Genomic DNA, 23,352 nt, shown 5'->3' with positions numbered 1-23,352 from the left:
ATTGCTGGCCAGATCACTTCTGGGTATGCTGTAATTTCAACTTCAGTACCAAATTTTGAGGACAGAAGCATTAAGTTCTCAGAAGCTTTAGATGGTAAAAATTCCCTTTTATTTGTCATTGCTTCCTCTCCTTTGGCCAAGGGAGCTGGCCTGGCTTATACCATTAACTGTACTTGTTAATGGACTAGCTTCAGACCTAACAAAGCAACATTGATGTAGAGATGAGTGTGGTATCAGGCTAACATTACAATGCAGTCACAGGGAGCTGTGAGCTTGGCTTGCATCTGTATAAGGCTTTCCTTCTTTATTTAAATGGCTTGACTTGATGACTGCATGTCTGCCTCTAGGAGCATGTGGGAGAGAGGGGTGCTTGGGACTCCAATGTATATAGTTGTTGTTGACCCACAGAGATGCCAGAAGCCTCGGCAAGAGGAAGTGATGCAGACAGAGAGCCACTAACAGCCCTGCTCAGCGGGGCTAATGTGGTTTTAACGTTTTGTGTGAGAGAATTGATTTTCTTTCTCTACATCAACTCTGCATCATCTAGAGGCTTTGCTCACATCTTATTAAGAGAAAACAAACTTACAATTGAACATGATAAGGGACTCATTAACTTTTTAGATTTGATTTGTTCAACTAGGTGTAGCCTGATTTTAAAACTTGCTTTGCTAAATTAATGAAGTCTTGGGAATTATACAATCTAACATCTTGCATAGTTATTCCAAGACTGCTATATATCTCATTACTGGGTTTAAATGGCACCAGGTGAGTCCACCATTTCTGGGCAAAGGCCACACAGTGATGTGGTCCCAGGATAGACAAGCTAGGTCGCATTCCTAGTGCCACTGTGCTAGACAGAATGTATTGGAGTTAGGCTGTATGAGGAATGTTTTACCTTAGGTGACAGCCAAGCATTATTACCACAAAATGGTGAAACTTCTTGTGGCTAATAAGACAGTGCTGAGCTTTGGGTGATGCTTGGTGGTAGAGTGCTGACCTGGCAAGCCAGAGTCTGAGAAGAGGACCATGGAGTCCACCCCTGTTGAAAGTCAGAACATTCAGGTCCATGAGCTTGTTCTCCAGACAGGCACCTTTCTGAAACTAGGGACCATGGGAGCATCCTGGGTATATGCAAAGATGCATATTACTTACATCTTGTGTAAACACTGACTCTGGCCTGGTCTCCTTAGTTCATCTCATTAGTTAGTTTTTTCTTGAGTATAGTCTGGTTACTCAATATGCAACACTAAATGCATAGTCAGGCATCACTGCAGAGGTCGGATGGGAAAACACACCTCAAGAAAAGGTGAGAATGAAAACCAGTGCTGATTGACTTCATCAACCTGAATCAGACTTCAGGGAGTCTAATGCCAGGCAGTTCATTGTGTACGTAAAATGCAGGCTAATTTGGTAAAGGTTTCCAGGCAACAATCAGTCCGATTCCAGGTGCACAATAAATCAGAGACTCCTTTACACAGTACATGTGAGCGTGAGGGTGGGATCTATAGTTAAAAGGCCTAGAATCTAGTGTGGTCTCTGAGATAGCATAGGGGTCAGCAGGCCATTAAGTACAGGTGACATCTCCCCTAAGGGCTGGTAACCGTCTAGGGAGGGAAGAGTCTTAGATAATCATTCTTCGAAATTTGGGGGAGGTCTGCCTCCACAGATAGCAAAAAGGTAACCAGGACATTAACAAAATCCATTCCCAGCCTTCTGGGCAGGAAAACAGGTATTTTATTTCCTTTGTTGAGAAAAGGTCCCTGTGTGTTTAACATTCCTGCTTTCCCTAGTGATCTGTGGGCACAAGGACCTTTGTGCCCCCAACACTCACATGCCTATTACATGTGTTACACAGCAACATATATACACACTGTTTTCCCTCAGTCACCATTGACAAGGATCAAAAGCTGGGGGTCTTCCACCTCACAGACCAGCGTCCTCCTGAATGGTCCCTCAGTCACCTCTGCATGCAGACCAGCTCCCCATGGTCTTCCTTCTCTGTATCTCGTCTGACCCTGGAAGCTCTCAATGACACCTACTTTGTTCAGTCAGGTGACAAAAGCCATAGAGAAGGCCAATGATGGGGGAAGTACTTCTGTGTATGTTTATCTTACTGATTGTTAAATAAAGTTCTGTTTGGCCAATGAAACAGCAAGTTAGACAGGACTAGGAGTCAAAGAGGATTCTGGGAAATGTAGCAGAGAAGTGGTGATCCAGGCCAGAAGTGACATAGCAAAGAGACTCATATTTGAGTGAGGAGAAACAGGAAGTGTCCCTCTTTCCCCTTCGCCTCCTCCAGCGGCAGGATGTGAGCCACCGACAAGGAGGGATGCCAATAAGGCGTCCGATAAGATAAGTTTTATAAAATATATAGATTTATGATAATTAAGACTGAACTAACAGATGAGAATCCTAGTCATTGGCCAAGCAGCATTGAACCTAATACAAGTCTCTCTGTACATTAATTGGGGCCCTAACTCAGGTGGGCCGCTGGCGTTAAGCGCACACGTGGTGGTGGGGCTTGGAGGCTTTGGCAGAAAGATTTATCGTAAGAGGCCAAAGCTGGAGACTAGGGGCAGTTCTCTTTACATGTGGGGTTATTTCCCACAGGCAACCCCGCATTCACTTTCCCAGGTCCAGACACAGTCCGATGCAGAGCTCTGATGAATTAGCCACGTTCTCATTTGTCCTCTAGGACTAGTTGGTAGCTGCCAGTAATAAGGCTAAACCAAAGGCTGCTTCTTTTCTCCTTTAGTGTTTGTGTGCCTCCCGTACACACACCATTAGCAATATACCTTAGCACTATACTTTAGCAATGAGTCCCCTCAGTTGAGCTGCCTGCCAGCCATGGGCACTGTTTCCTTAGCAGCAGTGTGAGCCATGCAAATGGCCACCCCGATACAGGTTAGACATAAGCCACACAATTGTCTCAGCCTTCCTTGTGAAAAATGGGTGTCCCTACTATTTTATCCATAGAAAAGTGGGCTTTCCTTTTGTGGATTTCATTAAGACAGAGTTGGAGACTGAGATGGAATTTAGCTTTTGTAAAGATAGATGGCATTTTATGTGGAAACATGATTGGTAAACAATATTTTAACCTTAGGATGGTCAATAAAATCTATTAAACGACTCATAGAAGAATGAGAAGACAGGCCCTGCTCATACTTTTATTGGGTTTGAATAGGCTGGGGAAGGAAGGCTTTAGAGCCATTTGTAGGTTATTTTATAGTGAGGACCCATCATATAGTCCTTGGGTCCTATAAGTTTTGACACAGCAGAACTCCTGGTCCTCTACATTTTTAGCTACCTTTATTTATTTATCTTTAATTGTTTGTCTATCATTTAAAAACTAGGCAAAAACTAATGAATCATTGTCATAGCTTTTAGCTTCTTGGTTAATAAAGACTTCTCAGAAGTGTGTATATGGGTCTCAGTGGAAGAGCCATTAGGTGAAATTACACGCCCCCCCCTTCATTTGTGAGGTTAATTGTGAGATGTGGGAAGAGTTTTTCCAAGTTGTTTCCCCAGAACCAGACTGTTGTGAGATCCCCTGTGTCAGGAAGTTCTCAGAGACACCCAGGGTGGTGCTCTGGAGAAGCCTCTTCTGACTTCCATGGTATTTTGCCTTACTGTTGTTGTTTGTGTGCTTGATTTTGAGTGTAGATTTTAAGCTTCAGCCTACTGACTGCAGAGAAGAGGGAACAACTAGATCACACTGCTAATTAGCCTGTAAGAAAGGACACTTGCACTGCTGGGAGACAGTTGCTGGCCTCTCAATTCTGCTCATCTCAAGAGGGAGCCATTAACTACCCTTGGCCTCAGACCACCTTCGCAGGGAAAAGCTAATGACCTTGGAAGAAGAAGCTAATGTCTCCCTCTAGAACAAAAGGCAGATTTGCTAATTATCCTGTATAATAAAGACAATGTCCCCCTTCAGGAGCAAAATAAGGCCTGCTCACAGCTCCTCATAAAAATCCTAGTTCCCTAAGCTCAGAGTTCTCAGCTGCCTGCCACCACTCATACAGTGTGGCACTCAACTGAGTCCTCCCACTCCTCCCTGCATTTGCTAGGGCACAAAGCCCTATCTCATGAGCCCATTGTCTTCTGCCAGCATCTATGATGGAGTGAGTAGCAGATGAAGTAGACAGCTTGCAAGCAAGACAAAACCTTGGATCCTTCCCAGTTCTTGCCAGTTAAACTGTAGAAAAACCACCATTCACAAACATTGGTAGAGAATGTGCTGGGATTATATGTAATATGCAGAGTTGGAATTTTTCTGTGTTAGTTTTCTAATATCATTTGAATTAACAGAACTTTCTAAATCTTTAAATGTAGACTATTGTCTATAAACATCTCCTCCCAGTAATAAGGTTTTTTTGGCTTTTATATGGCTGAGTTTCATATAGTGTTAGAAAAAATTTGTGATTTGTTATCTAAGTGTCTACCAGTAGCTTTTTGCAAGCTAAGAAAAAATATAAATACTTCCTATATATCTATATATGAAAAACATCCTCAATGTTTTTGCCAACTCAGCTCTTTTGAGGGAACTGCTTTATGTTAGAGATAAGGATTGTTTTTTTCCTTATGCCTGCAAAAGGCAGTAGGAGGCAGCCCAGTCTATTTCACATGTCCTTCAAACCTCTTGTTTAAGAGGTCAGTTGTTATTTTAATTTTTTCCTCAGTATTCCTCTGTTGACCTTCAAGGATTTGTAGCATTTCAATGGTTGAGTAAAAACAATGGCTCCTGTGGTGGTTTGAATAGAAGTGGCCCCCATGGGCACATATATTGAAATGTGTTAGGCACATATATTAGGCAGTGGCACTACCTGACAGGTACTAGGAGGCTATGGCCTCAATGGAAGAAGTGTGTCACTTAGGGTGTGGGCTTTGGAGTTTCAAAAGCTCAAGCCAGTCCCACGCTCTCTCCCTCTCATCCTGCTGCCTGTGATCAGGGTGTAGATCTCTTAACTTCACAGCACCTTGTCTGCCTGCCCGCTGCCAGGCTTCCTGCCATGGTGATAATGAACTAAACCTCGGAAATTATAAGCAAGCCCCAATTAAATGCTCCTGTTTATAAGCGTCGCCGTGGTATAACACTGACTAAGACAGTATCCAATGTTCAGAAAAGCAATCAGCCATGTATTTCCTATGATGAAACAGTGAGGACCTGGACCAGTACATCCAACTTTGTGGGCACCCTGAACTTGAACCCAGGTTCCAGAGTGTACCTGCACACCCATTTAGTTCATTGAGGTGCTTAACGGGTTCCCTGCTACACTGCCACCCTGGGTCAGATAAATTCGAGTTAACTAGAAGCTTGATTCCAGCTTCAAACTGGGAACTGGAGGTGGGTATCCTGCCCAGGCAGTTCTTTGACACCTCAGAGTTAGAGATCCTCAGGCAGTGTACCCAGTGAGGACTCATCAGGCTTCAAATGGGAGAAAACAAACTCAAGTGCAGTCATCAAAATGTTTAAGGTTTCCATTTAGTAATCAATACTGCAGATTTTCATTGATAAAATAAATCCAATGCCTATCCTGTGCCAGGCCTTATTAAGATAGAAAAATAATGAAGACATTTTACTAATTTCCAAGAGGGGCTAAACTGTGACCCATGCAAAATCCAACTTGCCACGTTTCTTTTGAACAAAGTTTTCTTAGGAGCAGTCACTTCTGCCACTCATGTCATCTATGGCTCACAAGTCAACTGTGGATGCAATGCCAAGTTGAGAAGTACAAGAAAGACCTTCTGGCCCACAAAGTAGGAATGATTCATATTTCATATCTGGGGCATCCCATAATAGTTGATTGACTTCAGGTCTAGTGCTAAGAGGGAAGATGCTGTCCATACACGTGCACGGTGCAGGGCCTCTCCTGTCATCCAGTCTAGATGATTTGTCACTGCAGAAAGTCTGGGATCCCATAGAAGACCAGAGACAAGGAGCAGGCTGACCACTGACCCAACAGTCCTGTGTGAATGCAAAGAAGACTGAGAGGAAACCTGGGAATCAGGAAAGAAGCTGAATGAAAAGAAAAGTGGTGAAGAAAGGAGAATGTATCCTGAAATACATGTGTTCCTTGGAGGACTCATCTGGGAAAGGAAACAAAGCAGCTAGGGATCCAGCTTATTGCTTATTTGGGTACCCAGATGCCAGGTATTAGGGCTGGGCAGTCAGGCCTAAGGGTGAGCTGTGAGTTTGGCCCAGAAGGGTCCCACCTGTCCAGGGAAGGGCCCCTGCCTAATATCAGTGCTATGTACTTCCGTATTATTATTTTTTTACTGCTGCAACAAAATAGCTGGAAAAAGCAACCTAAGAGAGAAGAATCTGCCCTGGTGCACAGTTTGAGGGGAAGCCCTTCGTAGTGGGGAAGTTGTGGTTGCAGGGGTCTGAGACAGATGGTCACATTGTAGCAGAGAGTGGTGATACCCTCAGCTTGCTTTGTCCCTTTGATTCAGCCTGAACTGAGCTCAGCTCATAGAGTGGTGCCAGCCATACTTAGGATGTGTCTCCTAGGTAATGCTAGATGGGTCCTGTCAGACCGGTGATCAATATTAACTGTCAGGGTACTCGTGACCCTGAGTCCTCTGGCTCCCTGGATCCTTTACTCAGTACACACGCTCCTGCTGTAAGTCTATCTGCATGGTGACCACGTAGAAAGGGTCTGGGGTTCTTCGGGATGCTCAGGGGTATTGCTGACCAGTTCTGCACCAGACAAGGCTGTTCTTTCCTTCCAGAAGTCCATGGAGATTTATTCCCAACTAGTACCTAATGACAGATTTCTTCTCTCCCTGCCCCCAAGTGACCATTTATGGCAAAAATGTCTGGGAAGGGTCCATATGTGTAATTACTTTTTCCCTCATTCTTCCAGGAATTTTTCTTTAAATGTGGAGCACACCCAACCTCTGACAAGGATACATCAGTTGCTTTGAACCTGATCACCAGTAACAGCCGAAGCATCACCTGCATTGCATGCACAGATGTCAGGTAAGACCCTTGGGGGCAGGCCGATGGTTGGTGTCCTGCCTTCCAGCCCCATTCCCCCGGCAGAACTTCCTTGGATGCCTCTCCCGGTGCGCATCTATCTTGGGGATGCCACCAAATCTGACCAGATCTCACTGTGCTACAATTATTTACAGTGCCAATTACTTGATTAGTCAAGCAGTCAGATGTGAGCCCTCAACTATGTGAGATAAAATATATGAAAATAGTATAATCTTAGTTCATCCAGAAATGTAAACTCACTAATATCAATAAGCTTTAAAATATGATGTTAACATCAGGAATGGAATAACAATTTATGAAAACCACTTTTTCCTGCCAGGCTATTTTATTTTTAAAGTATCTCTTCCATGCGTTTGCATTATCCCCCATAATTGTCTGCATTTGTATTGGGGCTTCTCATCCATTCCTCTACCCAAAATGAAATCGTGCAGTTGATTCTGGGCCCAGTTACCTCAAACCCCGGCGAATACAAGGAAAGAAAGTTGTGGATACAGTGTTAGAGGGAAGGGAGAAATACAAGTGGAGGTGAATTCTGGTCTAGGAGTCAAGGTCAGGTGGGAGAAACTGAACCTCCCAGATCTGCAGAGTAAGCAGCGGAGAGGGAAAGTCTGACTCATTGCCGATTCAGAAAAGAAAGAAGGCAGCTTCGGTTTGTGTCCTCAGAGGTTGGCTCAGAAGCTCCAATTGCAAAGGGGGGACACAGTCCTGACTAGCAAGAACGTTTTAATCAAATGCTAAAATGGGTTACGGAATAAAATCCCCACACATGTTGTTCTGAGCTCTTAGGCAGAAAACAGACATTTCAGTGTTGCCTCTCCTTGGCCTTTGGGACTTAACAAGACAGACCTTTGAATTTGCCTTATGGTCTCATAGATGGTGTCAATACTCCTGGTTTGGTATTCCCATCCCTTTAACATCGACTAAAAGATGCCTAAATACTTCAGCAATGGCGGTTGACTAAACTTGTCTCCACCACCACATTTTCCTTGTTCTGCATGTTTAGTCGAAGCTCTGGCAGGAAATGCCACAACAGTGCCCACAAATTGCTGTGTTTCACCTGCCTTTGGCAAGGTCAATGGCTGTACATGAAAAATACTTTCAAGGACAAAACAATGCTTCCAGTATTTCAGGGAGGAGTGAGACAGTTCTACAAATGAGGGCTCACCTCCTCTGATAACAACAAGTAATTAAAATCACCTTTTGGGTTTTCAAAGGAAAAAAATTCAAAACATTTTTCTGTAGGATATGTACAGCCTACCAGGCAGCATTTGACATGGGACAAAAAGAGATGGCCCAGAGGTTAAGAGTCCTTGCTGCTCTTCCAAAGGGTCTGAGTTCAGTTCCCAGCACACACAGCAGGCAGCTCACAACAATCCATAACTCTAGTGCCAAGGGATCTGGCACCCACTTCTAGCCTCTGAGGGTACCTGTACACACATGTGATACACACACACACACACACACACACACACACACACACACACACACACACACGCACCTACACACAAAGAAAAATGAGAAAGAGGCCTATGCTGACTGTAGCACTTGCCTCCCAACCCCTTTGTATTAATGACAGACGACTATCCATAGAGTAAAGTTAGCCACTTCCAAGATAAATGGGGAGATAAGTGTTTGGAAAATTATGTTGCTAAAATAATTTTTTCCTATTATTATTCCACATTATTTAATGGATATAAGCAACCATTCAGTCTGATTCCTGTGTGGGCATAGATAGGAAAGAACTTTGATAGGGACATACCCAGGTTGACAGAGGATGCTACAACATTGCACACAGCACTTTGGTTACCATTGTACCCCTGTCCCCTTAATAAGATTTTATTTGGGTGAAGAGAGGTGGCCTAGCAGGTAAGGCACTTGTCACACAGACCTAATTAGGTTGTGTCAATCCCAGGAAACCACAGTGGAAGGAGAGAACCAGCTCCCACAGTTGTCCACTGACCTCCACATTCATTCAGGCCATGGTGTGCATGAACACGTGTGTGTGCATGAGAGTACACACACACACACACACACACACACACACACACACACACACACACACCAATAAATGAATCTTCATGAGAAGATTACATTCAAGCATGGAGTGTTGATCACATTGTCTGACTAGGCACCCGATCTTGGGTCAAAGGTGAAGAAGCCATACTGCTCAAGGATGAACACACTGGCTGTGCATTTTAACCTAAGGACAGGGTTGTGAAATGGGAACAGGCTGGTGTTGACAGTTTCAAATTCTTCCTTCATACTTGCAAACTGATTTTCTCCAACTACACTTTTAGGCATGTGACTTTCTGTGTTTCGGGGCATGGGCTCTCCAGCATGTTTTCCTTCTGTGAATGTGTTCTCAGTTTTGTCCTGACAATGATAAAGGAAGTAGCTTTGTCACAAACACTTGGCTTTTTCAAGTTGTAAGTGGACTCAAACTGATCTTATTTGCACGTGCATATTTTTGCTATTGTTGTTATAAGAAAACAAATCCAAAGTTTCTCAGCATAGACCCTTTTCCCACATACCAGCCCCACCTCAGGTCTGTCTTTATAGTATGGGGTTTTGAATTTTAAGTCAAGGTCAGGACCCTAATCCACACCCTGACCCTAAATCATAATTGATTCCTGTGGACTTCACTTATTTTTTTTTTTTTACATATTCTGGGAGGTTAAAAAAAAAGTCATAATTAAATACAGTCTTAAACAGGTTTGCTTTTCTACTTTTATTTCACAGTTGTTTATTTTATCTTTGTGTCAGATGTCATCAATTGAGTTAGATATTTAGGAGTATAGAAAAAAAGAAATCCCTATTTCCCAGTGTTGTTCCTAAGACTATCGAGCCAGCCTGTGCATATTTCCTCCCTTCACTCATCCTTGCTGCATTTTCAATGTTGAAGGTAAAGGAAAAGGAAGCCATATTTACACAGCCAAACTTTAACCTGCCAGAAACACACTATAAGAAGCAGTTCCCAGCAGGACATTAAATCCAAGAAGTGGTACTACCTTGGGATTTCTACAATTAGGACTTGCTGTTTTGGTGTCATTGTCATTTAATAATAAGTAGTTTCATAGCTTTATTGCCTTCAAATCCATCTTAAAACCACTCACTCACTGAAGCAAAGCTACCATGGATTGCATACTGAAAAGATTTACTTGGACCTGGAGATTAGTGGAGATTTATCTCCAAGCCCATTTGCACTTGTTCCTTGTGACAGGGATTAATGCTCATTTGACAGTATTCTGGGAGCTTTCTTTCCCTCACACAGGGATCTTCATGGCATTCCCTATGGATTCATCCATTATGTCTTTAGCTACTCAGTTCATGGCTTCTTTTGGTTAGACAGTACTTTGCAATACTTTGTGAGTCAAAATGGGATTCCTTGTTCATCTTATTTTAAAGCACTGTATAGAAGCCATAAGCAATGTAACCCTTTCTTAATATCCCATTTAAATCAGATGGTAACTAAGATTTTATCCAGGGTCTCAGGCCAAGTCCACTCACATCAGACCACTGCCTTGTTTCTTGTGACTATTTCAGCAAAGCAATCTTTCTGCAATGAAAACCTGATGAGAGATTTTGCACCTCACAGCTTTGGACCATTATTTGTAGTCAGGAAGCTTTGTGGTTCTCCTTTGGGTCCCCAGTAGTATGTCTATTGCCATGTAATGAATGAAGCCAGGGCCAATATATTTTCAGGAACATGTGGGAAGAAGTGTTTTTATTGTATTCATGTTACCTTGAATGGAAGAGAACAGCAAATGGCATGGTGTAATGGATGGAGAATACCACATCTGCATCACAATAACTAGGTGATGCTATGGAGCAGAGTGGGTGAGAGAGGAGACCTCAAAGATGCCTTACCCAGCTTGTCAGGCTCCCGCACACTGAGCACTTCACCTCATGAGAGTAGACCCCATGTCTTCTCTTTTGTTTGTTTAAGTATGTGTTTCTCTCTGTTTAAGTATGTGTCTGTATGCATATCTATGTGGAGTTGTGTGTGTCTGTGTGCAGTCAGACCCAGAAGTCAGAAGAGGGTGATAGAGCTCTCAGAGCTGTGAGTGTGGGGATTGAACTCTGCTCCTGGGCAAGTCTCTCCAGCCTCCAATTCTAGCACTTCTGTGATTCTTTCTTCAGAAAGCATGGCTCACCCCACTCTGACACAACCTTGCTAGGGAGCATCTCAAAGCACACCAGCAGACACTCTCCATCACATGACCTCTCCTGAGACTGACATGCAGCTCTTAATGACCATGGGCTTTCCAGTTTCAGTCCTTGGAAGTCATTTGGGTTTTCATTTTAATAGAATAGAATTTGAGGCTAAGGTCTTTAAAGTCTGACCTCTAATAATGACAGAAGGTGTTCAGCCAGCCATTTGCCCAACTGAAGTCCACGTGGTTTGCATTGATTTTGCTCCTGCTTCTCCTCATTCTTACTTGTGAGGTCCAGGTTTATACTGTGAGTGAAAGATGAGTCTCCCTGAAATGCTGAAAGGTGGCTTCGCATGTAGAAAGGAAAATATAGTCAAGTTGGAATAAGAGGCAGGAAAAACCCAGCTAGAGCTCCAAGTGTTCTCACCTTTGTGAGCTGTCAGAGCTGGAGAGGACAGAACTGCCTTTTGGTGTGTGGACTCCATGAAACTGCAGGCTGCTCAAGGGCAAGGTCCAAAAGTGTCTTATGTACAAGCATACTTATCTTCTCTGCAATGTCTAGCGCTGGCCCTTGCCTCAGAAGAGTTTAACATCTGCTGGCTCGAATTACCACTTAGGTCCACAGCACAAGGAAAAGCATGCTCTTTTTATAGAGAATGTTGGTGTGCCTGTGTATGCACGGATACCCCTGCTGTATGTATTTACCTGCACATGGAAACCAGAAGACAGCCATGGGAGTGGTTCTTCAGGCACCATCTACAATTTGAAAGAAAGTCAGATGTTTCTTACTACCCTGAGGCTTTCCAAGTAGTCTGGACTAGCTGGCCAGGATGCCCCAGAGAACCTGTGTCTCCAACTTCCCCAGTGCTGGGATTATAAGCTTGCAAGTCATCTCTTTTAAATCATTATTCATTTTATCTTATACGTATGGGTGTTTTGCTGCATGTATGTCTGTGTACCAAATGTGTGCCTGGTGCCTATGGAGTCTAGAAGAGGGCATCAGATACCCTGAAGCTGGAGTTACAGATGGTTGTGAACCACTCTGTGGGTGCTGAGAATCAAACCAGGGTGCCCTTAACTACTGAGTTGTCTCTCCAGTCATGGATCACATCACAAGCCATTTATGTAGGTTATGGGGTTTAAACTCGGGCCCTCAGTGTTTCAAAGCAAGGGTTTACCATCTAAGCTTTCTCACTAGCCTTTAATGTTCTAAGAGAGAGAGAGAGGGGGGGAAGAAAGAAAGAAAGAAAGAAAGAAAGAAAGAAAGAAAGAAAGAAAGAAAGAAAGAAAGAAAGGAAGGAAGGAAGGAAGGAAGGAAACATACAAACAGTCCCAATCTTTTCTGGATGAAATGGAATTCTCTAGCCATTAATTACATAAAACAATGAATCAGCAAGAGATCCAAGTGGAGTATTTAGGAGCTGGTAGGAGTAAAGGAAAATCCAATTTTGAAGTTTGAGCCATAAGAGATCACTCAGCCATATTGTTTGGGGTCAGTTCCTTATGAAAACACAGAAGAAATTTTTTATCTACATTGATACTTTGAAATGTGAACCATGTCAGTTTTAATGCCAGCCAGTGACCTTCCGTTCTCCTGCCGTGAACCCTGTAGGTCTCAGATGGGAGCCGCAGCATCCTCGGGGCTTCCTGGGGATGTTAGAGGTGCCTGTGCATGAAATTCACAGGCCTTAACTTTTCATTTCACCATCCCCGCAGGTGCACAGCAGCCCCACTGGCAAAGGGAGGGTAAGACTGCAAATCCTCCCTGGCCAATTTTGTATCCATTAATGTCAACCTTGCATGTTGTAAATGTCTGGATTTTAAGCAGTTCGTTTTCCATTGATGGATGTTAAGGAAAAGGGAGCTACATTCCGGAAGCATCCAAAGGGCTCTTGCTTCGATTTTTCTAGCAGTGGTGGTTTAGTCTTAATGTCCGTTTTCAACAGAATGAAATGACCATGCAATTTTCAAATGGCTGTTTTTCAAGTAAAAAAGAAAAATATTATATGCTCTGTGCATTTTTTTTATTGCAATTTATCCTGTTAATTAGCAATCAGTCATAAGCTAGTTTGGCAGGAAGAAGCTAGTTTCCACTACAAATGTTAGTGTTGCTTCATACCTTCAGACAGAAATTTTAACCTGTGGGGGAATGCTTAGTGATTGGCAGGGTTCAGATATCATAAAGATCCCATGCATGACTATCAATTGCAGGACATTTAGAATTAAGTGTTTGCAGACTTGTTCTCTGTCGTCTCCACAGTCTACAGAGCTATTTGCAACAAAACAAGAAATGGTCGCTGGAGTGCAAAGACATTTTCTGAAGCTTTTGTTGACAGATTCTAAGTGGAAGAAAATATGACTGGAATCCTGCATCTTCCATGTTCTAGCAATGGACTTTCCAGGGTTTCTAGCTCCAAACAGAGATATTTTCTTTTTACAACACTAAGGTCCATCATACTGTCATGAGACTCATTAGACCATCATACCCTCACAATAATATGCAGAATTATTCACATACAACAGCAGCTTCCTATGAGAGCACTACTATGGATGAAGGGATCGTGTGTGGGCATCTTTAACCCTTCCTTTTCCATCAAAATTTTCACAAAGTTCATCAGTCTACTTGTTTGTTATATAAAAAGTTCATAGGTGGCCTCAGAAACAGTTGAGGTACTTCTGGCTGAGAAGGCGGGGCAGGGAGAACAGATGACCCAGTGCCCCAGTGGGGCTGCCATGATAAAACTGGGCTAGCAAAGAGCAGTCACTGCCCTCAAAATCTGTCCTCACCACCACAGTGCTATGGAAAAGGAACACAAACTCACACTCTGCTGTGCCGAGACAGAACTGGAGAGAAACGCATCAGTCACAGTGCACCACTGTTTCCCGAGAGCATGACACTACCTGCTTAACTAGTGCCATCAACATAGTCCCTGCCTCTGCCAAAGTAAACCGCTCACTCATTACTATGGTAGGACCAGCCGGAGACCCCCAAAGTCAAGCTGTCACCCTGGTAACAGCAGTACAGACCTCCACATCAGAGTCCTCCTCCCAAGCCCGATCTAAAATGTAGTCTGTGGTATTTCCAGACCACAAAAGACTGTCTGCATATGTGCCCAGCCCACACCCATATGTATGCCAGGCTCATCTGCCATCATAAATGTGTCCTCCACAAGGCAAGTGAAGGCCCAACAACTGTTAACATGTTCTATGGCTGCTAGCATCTGTGGGCATTTTGTATCCACACAAATCTTACCACCTGCCGAAAGATGAATATGTTACACATATTTTAAACAGGAGGGAAAATAAGGTGCAAAGAGATATTTCTCCCATTTTATATGGTGGATGAGGGAGGACCAATATTAGGCTCAACGATAATTCCGACACCAACATCTATGTCCTTGACCATCTTAGTATATGTACTCAGGAATATATTCATTGCCTGAAGAACACAATATCACCACTTGTTGGGAAGGAAAAGAAGTGGAAGATGGAGCTGTACCAAAGTCTTAGACATAAGCTGGAATGCTGGCAAAGTGGCCATGGAGTTGCTATTTTAGTTTCCCTGTTCTCAATAAGTCAGCTGTGATTCAGGGTATGGAAGACCATTCCAGTCTACTGCTTCTTTGCACCATCCCTGCCTTCAAGAGAGGTAAAGAGCATGCTCCTGCTGCAGAAGAGACTCTTTGGAATTTGTTGATATCCCTGGGCTGGATGGTGGGGGCCTTCTGAGGAGCCATGGGTGGCCCTGACAGACGGCAGAAGAGGAAACTGGGTGTGTTAGTCAGGCTTCCTTACAGTGACTATTACCCGAAGGAGATTAAAGAGAGAAAAATTTGGTTTGGTTCACAGTGTCCAAGACTGGAGTCCATCTTGCTTCAGAGAACAGCTGATACAGTGGTATGGGAAGAGACAGAACAGAAAATGCCTTGTTAGCAGGTTTCTTTCTTCCTCTTCTGTTCCACAGAGGTAGCTGATCTCACTGGCAGTGCTGCCCACATCCAGGGCAGGTCCTCATCCCGTAGTTAATCCTCTCTTAAAATGCCTTCACAGACATGCCCAGAGATGTTCTTGATTCATCTCCTAGAGGGCCTCATAATTCCATCAAGTTGATCAAATTAATCTCATCGCACAGTACCCACCATTAAAGTTGTCACCACAGGCCCTGAACTCCCACCATGAAGGTAGACATCAGAGGTCCTGAGGTCCCATGGGGTGGAGATCAAGGACCCTGAAGTGGATTGAGAAAAGCCCAGATGAACTTGGGAGAGTCCCTTAATTGGCATATCCTAGACAGCCATGCTGACTCCTGCCTGGTCTCTGTCTTGGGGCTAAACCTGGCTGACCCAGAAGATACATGAGCCTGCTTCAGAGACATACCGGCATCTAAGGCCCAGAGAAGAGGGCAGACAAGACAGTAAGTGGGTAGTGGCCCTCAACCTGGGTGACATGTCTGCTGGCCAATGATATCTTTATCTTTTATAAGTTCCCACTTGCAGTGGCATTTTTTTCTTCAAATCTTCAGTGGATTTTCTAACACATCATCCAGGCATACAGAGCTCAGATTGTAAGGGGCTCTCTTACACTGTCAGTGTAAGTCATATTTTTCCAAGCCTTTTTCTTTATATCTCCAATATTTAGTCTGTATTAAGTTACACAAAATTATACTGTTAAGCTGCAGAAATACATTCAGATCCACATACATATTGGCCATGCGATTGCAGCATCACCAAGAGGTGGGACTGGGAAAGCTAGATGACTTTACATTAAAAAACAATGAACTTCAATCTCCTATGTCACATCATACAGAAACACCAATATAGATCCTAAGAATTGAAACACTAAAGTTTCTGAGTATAAAAATAATGCATGATGTTTATGGTTTCTCATACAGAACACAGAGTTCTTAACTAAATGAGAAACTGATGAGTTCATCTGCATTAACACTATGAAGGTATCCAAAGACAGCATCGAGGGGATGAGCACATGCAAGTCACATGGCAGTGGGTTTTTGCAAGACATCAGCCAGCTATGAAGAGTGCAGGGCATGTAAGAGACTTTAACTGTCAACAAGAAAAAGGAAGACAACATGTGAACAGGATCTTCATGAGAAGTTGTTACCCAGATGACTAAGAAGTGTATGAAATGAGACATGCAAATTAAATCCACTGTGTGGAACTACAGCATGTTCAGTAAGCACCTGTGAAACACAGAGAAATCCAGGACTTCCACCTCCTCCTTTAACTTATTACCATGGGAACACTAACAAGTAACTGTCACAACAGTCATATTAATAAATAGTTCCAGAACAAGTAATAAGTGACTAGCCAAAGCTGCCTGGTGACTTGACTGTGTTATTCTGTGATGGCTGACTCAGCTTTGTCCCTTCACCTTGGTCTTGGGTCACTGTTTTTCCCCAGAGGACAGAGGGGAGAGTGATTGTGGGAAAGAGATAGAAATGGAAGGGGCTGGTGAGAATTATGGCAACCAGAAAAGGATAGCCTTCATGAATTTTCTGCCTCCTTCAACTTGAAATGTTGCTACATTCACTCCACAGTACTAAAATGCAAGAAGAAATCAATAACGTCTCCTGCATCTCTATAAATCAAACTTGTCTCTCCTCACTAACCCAGGTTGCTCTCAGTGATGCCACATGACCACTGGGATTTGGGGTAGTCCCAGTGTTGGTAGTTGTGATCTGGTTAGAACACAGGGTGACATGTTTCCTCTTTGTTCTCCGTGTTCATTGCTGGGAGTCCCCAGTGACAGTGAATTATGATTCTTTTTTTGGGAGCTTGAGTAGAAGGGAACTGCCTCCCTGGGAGGCAAGGTATCAAAATTTTGTGTTCTTTCTTTTGCTGACTGTTTTTTTTTTATCCTGTTATGAACAAGATGCTTTATCCCCACCAATGAAGATTGACTTTCTGTCCCCAACCAGCCACAGTCCTCATTATCCCAGCTCTAACCCTTTTGCTAACAGTGACTAATCCCCATTCCACAACAACTTTCACATTTCAGTTAAATTGCTTCTTCTGGTGAGGACTCCACCATAGAAACGTATCGAGATATGTATAGGCCATGAACCCAAGTGTTACTCACAGACATGCATTATTGTGTGTGTAGCCCTCAGTTGTTCCCTAAATTCTTAAATCATCACAACGTAATTTGTCCCCCAACAGAAGAAGAAAGAGCCTGTGTCTCTGCTTCTTGCACCTTCCATTTCTGTTTCCTTTCTTTGTCCCACTAATAAGGTTTATGTATGTCAGTGGGTGGTTCCCACTGTCCTTACCAACTCCCAATATAGGCACGGAGAATAGGAGTCAATAGTACCAGCCTTGAAGACTGTAGGCACAAAATTCTGCAGCTCACTGCTTCTCTGTCTGGTTAGTAAGAAGGCTAAATCATGCTTCATCATTGTGAGGATTGAATCAACAGACCGAGCATACTCAGCAGAATGTCTGAAGTCCTGCATGGGTGCCCTACAACAATGGGCTACAGCCAGCACACCCAAACTTGCACACTCACTGTCAAACAGCCTTAGCAACAGTTATGTATACCCAAAGCCCTAGATTAGGAACGAGAAGCTCCTGCACTCTGTTGGCAAAGGTTCTGTGGCTGTGCAGGTAATAACACAGGAAACAGATGGTGCCAGGCTGGAGTGGTGGAAATAAACTTTCTTCCTGAAATTATCAGCACTTGGTGGTCTAACTAGGGACAATTTGGTCACTCTGACCACATTTCCTAAATTTGACTTATTATTGAGCTGGTAATAGTAGTAAAGAAGATAATTAATGTAAACAGAAAATTTTAAATATCTAGTGTAATGTCAGTGATGATATCTATCATTCATTCTTCTCTTGAGAACCTGTCATAAATAGTCCTCTTAGAGTTGAGCCATTGATCCACCTGGGACTCCCTACCTGTGTGGATCAGCTCGGAGGAAATACTTCCATAGGGAGGGAGCAGGTTCCTGGAGGCACCTGTGCTCCAGCATTAATGGGAGGAATAATGTTGGCTCATAATTGCTTAAGACATAACTGGGAGAGAAATTGGACCTTAGTGACCCAAAACGTACTTGGGAAAGAGAAGCTTTCTTGAGTAGGGTCACTTTAGACATTTTAATAAGGCTTTAATTTCTTAAGTGCTATGAAAGCTGTAGCAGGGGACCTGTGATGGGCTGAGCTCTCCACTAGCCAGAATCCAGACAGAACTGGAATCTAAAACTTTGTGTGTAAGGTTTTAACTTGCTCATGGGAAACCACAGCCAGGTAAAGGAAGGGAACATCACGGGCTGAAGACTTGGCCCTTCTCTCTGAGGCACTCTGGACTCAGAATGGCAGTATTCCTGTGGCCTTACTGATTGGGCTGCCATTAAGCGGCTGTGTAGAAACCTGACACACACTGGTGGTTGGACTAGCTGACAGCTAGCTGCTGCTTGGATTGAATGTGATTTCCAGGTAAATTGACTATTATGTATACATTGTCTGTAGACTGCTTGCTTTGATGGCCCTCTCACAAAGTGTTCTATTGAATGTTTGACTTTTAAAAAATAAATTTAGAGGGTTTATTTACATAACACCAGGAATGCTAGCATTTCCATCCATATAAGTGCAAACATTGCCCTGCTTATATTTTATTTATTATTTGATTGTATTATCATTTATTGATGCATTAACCTTTTTTACTGCAGTGTTTCAAGTGTTGGGTATCAATGTAGTAAGTTATTACTGTTTTTCCTTTTGGTCTTCAAGGCAATGTCCTTACAAATACTAAGCTACTATTGGGACTTACCTGTGTTGTAGTCCATGGCTTAATAGTTTCTTTGTTTTAAACATTGGTTATTGGATCATCCTGCTTGCCAATGAACATTAAAAAGAATGAGTTTCATATTTATCATCATATTCATTCTCATTCCATTATAAAGTTACACAAGATCTCACTAATCTGAGATGTCTCATAACCAGAAATTGTGGTTTTTGTGGCTGAAGCTTTTGTCTTTTCTCAAGTGTCTAGAGTACACAATGCCAGAAACATAGACAAACAAATGTGTCTTTCTACAGTGTCAGGATTTTTAGAATAACAAAAAATTCATAAGCTTTAGCTGTTTCAGTGAAGCAATTTGTACTATCATCCCAGCTATTTTGGAAAACGTGGCCAAGGTAAATGTACACTCTTCTATTCCAGTCTTCATTACTAATGTCGTCTCATAGCACACATCCCAAAGTGCACAGTAACTGTATTTACTGTGTATTTATATGCACATGCAGTTTACAGAATGAATGGACACTAAAGAGTCTGTGCAGAATTCAGAAGCCTTGGGAAGTGGATTGAGAGTCTATATTGATAAGGACCCAGGGCAGTTTTTGGCCACTGTGCATCATTAGAGTTGAGAAAAACATTTTACAATCCAGGCCAGAAAAGATGACTCGAATCTAATAGCAGGAAGTGATGGGTTCATCTTGAAGTCCAGACTAGAGAGGCAAGCAGTCCAGTCGGTTGCCTCAACAGCAGGGGGAAGAGATGAGCTGAAGTCCTAGGGACAGCTCTGCCTGTTGGTCCTCGATACACACAGCAGCACATGACAGATGTTATGTTGGCATGGGCCACAGCATTGCCATGTTAGGTGTCTATCAGTGAATGGGGTTCTAGTGAGGGAGTTGTACCCTGTCCTCAGTATGATGTATCTGATAAGTTCTTAGCCCTGTTTTCCCAGCTATTTTAATACAGTCATGAGCCCCTTCAGTCTCATTTCCCCTTGAAAATATTTGTAGAGCGTCTCCTTTCTACTCCCAGGAATGTCATTTAACAATCTGTGCTGGATGGGTGTACCTGACAGATGATGTGGTTTGTGGGTTCACCTATGGCCCATAGTCCTGTCCACTGTTGTGCCCAGATTTCTGAACCTCAAAAGAACCTGCCAACAAGGAGATGTCTCACTGAATGCAAGGACAAAGGTTTCTTTATTGACTCAAGGATACGAGCTGCAGCAAAGACCCCTGTTATGATAAATCTTTCCGCCAAAAGCCACCCGAACCCTACTGACACGTCGTGAGTGGTCTCTGCCAGCTGCCCGAGTTCTGTCCACATGGATGGACAAAATAATACAGAGACTTATATTAGGTACAAATGCTGCTTGGCCAATGAGTAGGATTTCTCATCTGCTAGCTCAGTCTTTATTATCATAAATCTATATATTTTATAAGACTTATCTTATTGGACATCTTCCATTGACATCCTCCCTTGCCATTGGATCATATTGTGAATCTGGAGGAAGAGCAGAGGGGAAAAGGGACCACTTCCTGCTTGTCCTTGCTTAAATATGAGTCTCCTTGCTATGTCACTTCCTGCCTGGATCACCACTTCTCTACTACATTTCCCAGAATCCTCTTTGACTCATAGTCTCATCTAACTTGCTGCCTCATTGGCCAAACAGTACTTTATTCAACAATCAATAAGATGAACAGAAGTACATTCCCCATCAGACCCCATTTGTTCAGGAACAAATGGAGTACCCACTTTTGACTGAGGGGTGCTTTTATAAGGCAAAATTGTAGGACTGGAAGCCCCAAGATTACAGAACTTCCATGGTTACACAAGACAGAGCAATGGTTCTATGTTTCAGGCAAGGTGCAATTAAGCAGGATGCTGCAGAGGAAATCAATTTATTAATTATCTCCTGGGCTGGGGACTTCTACAATTGATAACTATGTGATCCTCTTTGGACCAGAGGAATGAGGACACTACTCAAGAGTATGATATCTGGTCTAAGGCCTTGAGTCCTGTGGACCTTTGTTTAACCTCGTCTGCTGGGCTGCCTTTGGGGAACTCAGAGTTTTCTATTTTGGCTTTGGAGTCCAGGTTTTAGACTTTTATTAATTTTCCCCTTTCACCAGCTCTCAAGATGGTGTCAAAAGCTGCTTGTAAAATGGAATCTTCTAGTGCAAAGTACAAACAACATGGAGGAACTTATGCCATAGCCACACTCAGCATTGGGACCTCTACTGGGCCTGGTGCTTCTCCTCCATTGCTCAGCCTATGCTGAGAAAAATGTTTTAAATGCTATACTTTTAAGCAAGCTTTAAAATGGTTGGAAAGGCCTATCTCAGTTGCCATTCGTTTTATAACATCCTTTGGCTACTCTGCAATTGCAAATTAATGTTTCACCATCCAAAGGAAGGGGCCCTAGAATATTCCAGCTTGCTTCCTGATAGTTTCACCTCTCTAAAGCTAAACTGAGTCTCTTTTCAATCTACCATCAATTCTCACTTCCAACACTGTTGTCAATTGAAAGACATTATTTTGATATTTATAAAAAAAGGTAGAATCAGAACGAGCAAGATGGCTCATTGGAGGTGTTCTCTGACCCACACATGCACTCCTTGGCTGCCCCATCCAGCAGGTAAATGAATAAACTATATATTATGATACAACAATACATCATTTTATAATAATATATTGTTATATAATAATACATAACGTGATCCTGGATTGGCTGGGAAAATGGCTCAGCAGTTAACAGTGTGCTCTGTTGTGCAGGCAATCCAAGTTCAGTTCCCAGCACTCATGTCAGCTGGCTCACAACTATCTATAACTCCAGCTCCAGGGGATCTGACAACCTCTTCCTGTCTCTGCAGGCACCAGAGCTCACTTACACACACACACACACACACACACACACACTCACTTAGAGATTTGTATGTCTGGAAGCTGTTATCATTTCTACTACTCCCTGTAGACAGAAAGGCAATCAAACTCAGTGAGAACAAGGGTGGGGTCTTTTCTTCAGGTTTTCTGAGCACCTTTTCCACTTCACAAGCTTTTGTTCTGGTTGAACTTGAGTCCCCTCCAAAGCCAGTGTCTCTGCTTTGAGGAAACCCTCCAGGACAACTTTTTTTTTTCCAAAGCCTAATTTCCAGAGTCTCTGGCTAAAGAGAGAGGTTAATAGTTTGGGGAGTTTGTTTACAGGCCATTAGAAACAATTAGCACATGGCTGAGACTAAAGCTGTCTGAAGAATGCTGGATGGCCCAGAAAGGAAAGGAGACTTTAAATGGCTATTTTTAGCACCTAATTAAGGCAGACTTGGAGATCCCATCCTCCCTAGCCAGTCTGTTTCATATTTTAGTTATCAAGAATTCCTCATTTCCTCCCACCTACATTCTGACTGGGGTAATTTAAAGTAATAGTAACTCGAAATGCTATGTTTGGGTTCCTAGAATCAAGCTTGTGAATTGGGGCACAACCCCCAAACTCACCTGCCCTTGACAGACAGTTCTTAATATTCAAATTTCCTCGAATTTCTCTTTTCTCTCATAAGCACATCCTGTCTACCCATGTCCCCTGGTCACCTGTCACGCAGGGACTGGCCAGAAAGCCAGAGGAAAGGAAGGGGCATGAGTGTCCTAGGTGTGCTGGTGGAGAAAGCTTGTTGTAGATAAAGGGAGAGTGTAGGCAGAGGCAGGGACATGGGAGAATCCAGAGCAGATGTGACCCTGGGCCATGTAAGAGGGGAAACCCAGACCAAGAGGCCAGGTAGGTAAAGGGTAGACAGAAGGGCCAGGTAACCAAAATGACTGGATTATATACAGAAGGGAGATTGGAGGATGAACAGCCCAGCCCCTGGGCTGGAGAAGTTTAGGGTAGAGGGTGGAGAATGCTATAGGAGGACCCTGTTGCACATAGGAGCTGAGGGATGCTGGGAGATCCTGGTGGCCAGGTTCCCTTTGATATGTTAAATAGATGCCTCAGCCATTAAGCCCCATGCAGACTGTTGGTTCTGAACCAACCTCCTTTTTACAGCAGATTTGGTGGTGGTGGTGGTGGTGGTGGTGGGTTGATAACAGAACAGGACTATGAGTGCAACTCGAAACACCTTGATTTTTGTGCTGAAGTCTCTTCTATTTTATGTAAGCATTTGACTACTCTCCAAGTGTTTGTCTTCTCACTCCCTTTGCCTCCTCCATTTATATTCCCACATAGCTGGACACCGGAGGACTCCACAGTGATAGGGGAATTTGTGAAACTGAATCCTATCAGTGCCCCTCACTATGTTTTGTTCTTGTAGTGACCTTTTCTCTTCTCCACTACTGTAAATGTAGAAGTAACTTATCGTACAGTGGGATCATTCTTGTTTTCTGTTGTATACTGCATTATTATTATTAATAATTAATAACAATAGAAATGCTACTTATAGGCTACCT

At 43.1% G+C, this 23,352-nt stretch overlaps 1 protein-coding gene across 4 annotated transcripts in view; it reads left to right on the top strand.

Moving 5' to 3' along the window:
• Positions 1-23,352, top strand: part of Prkn (parkin RBR E3 ubiquitin protein ligase) — a 1,098,850-nt gene that overhangs the window by 584,253 nt on the left and 491,245 nt on the right. For all 4 annotated transcript variants that reach the window (XM_027401104.2, XM_027401103.2, XM_027401105.2 and 1 more), the window contains one exon: positions 6,870-6,985. In XM_027401104.2, coding sequence (XP_027256905.1) covers positions 6,870-6,985 — 116 coding nt within the window. The remainder of the gene's footprint in view (positions 1-6,869; positions 6,986-23,352) is intronic.

The sequence above is a fragment of the Cricetulus griseus genome, chromosome 2 (genome assembly GCF_003668045.3).
Source record: "Cricetulus griseus strain 17A/GY chromosome 2, alternate assembly CriGri-PICRH-1.0, whole genome shotgun sequence".
NCBI classification, from domain to species: Eukaryota; Metazoa; Chordata; class Mammalia; order Rodentia; family Cricetidae; genus Cricetulus; species Cricetulus griseus.
The sequence above is the reverse complement of the archived record's forward strand: the minus strand, read 5'-3'. Positions and strand labels throughout refer to the sequence as shown.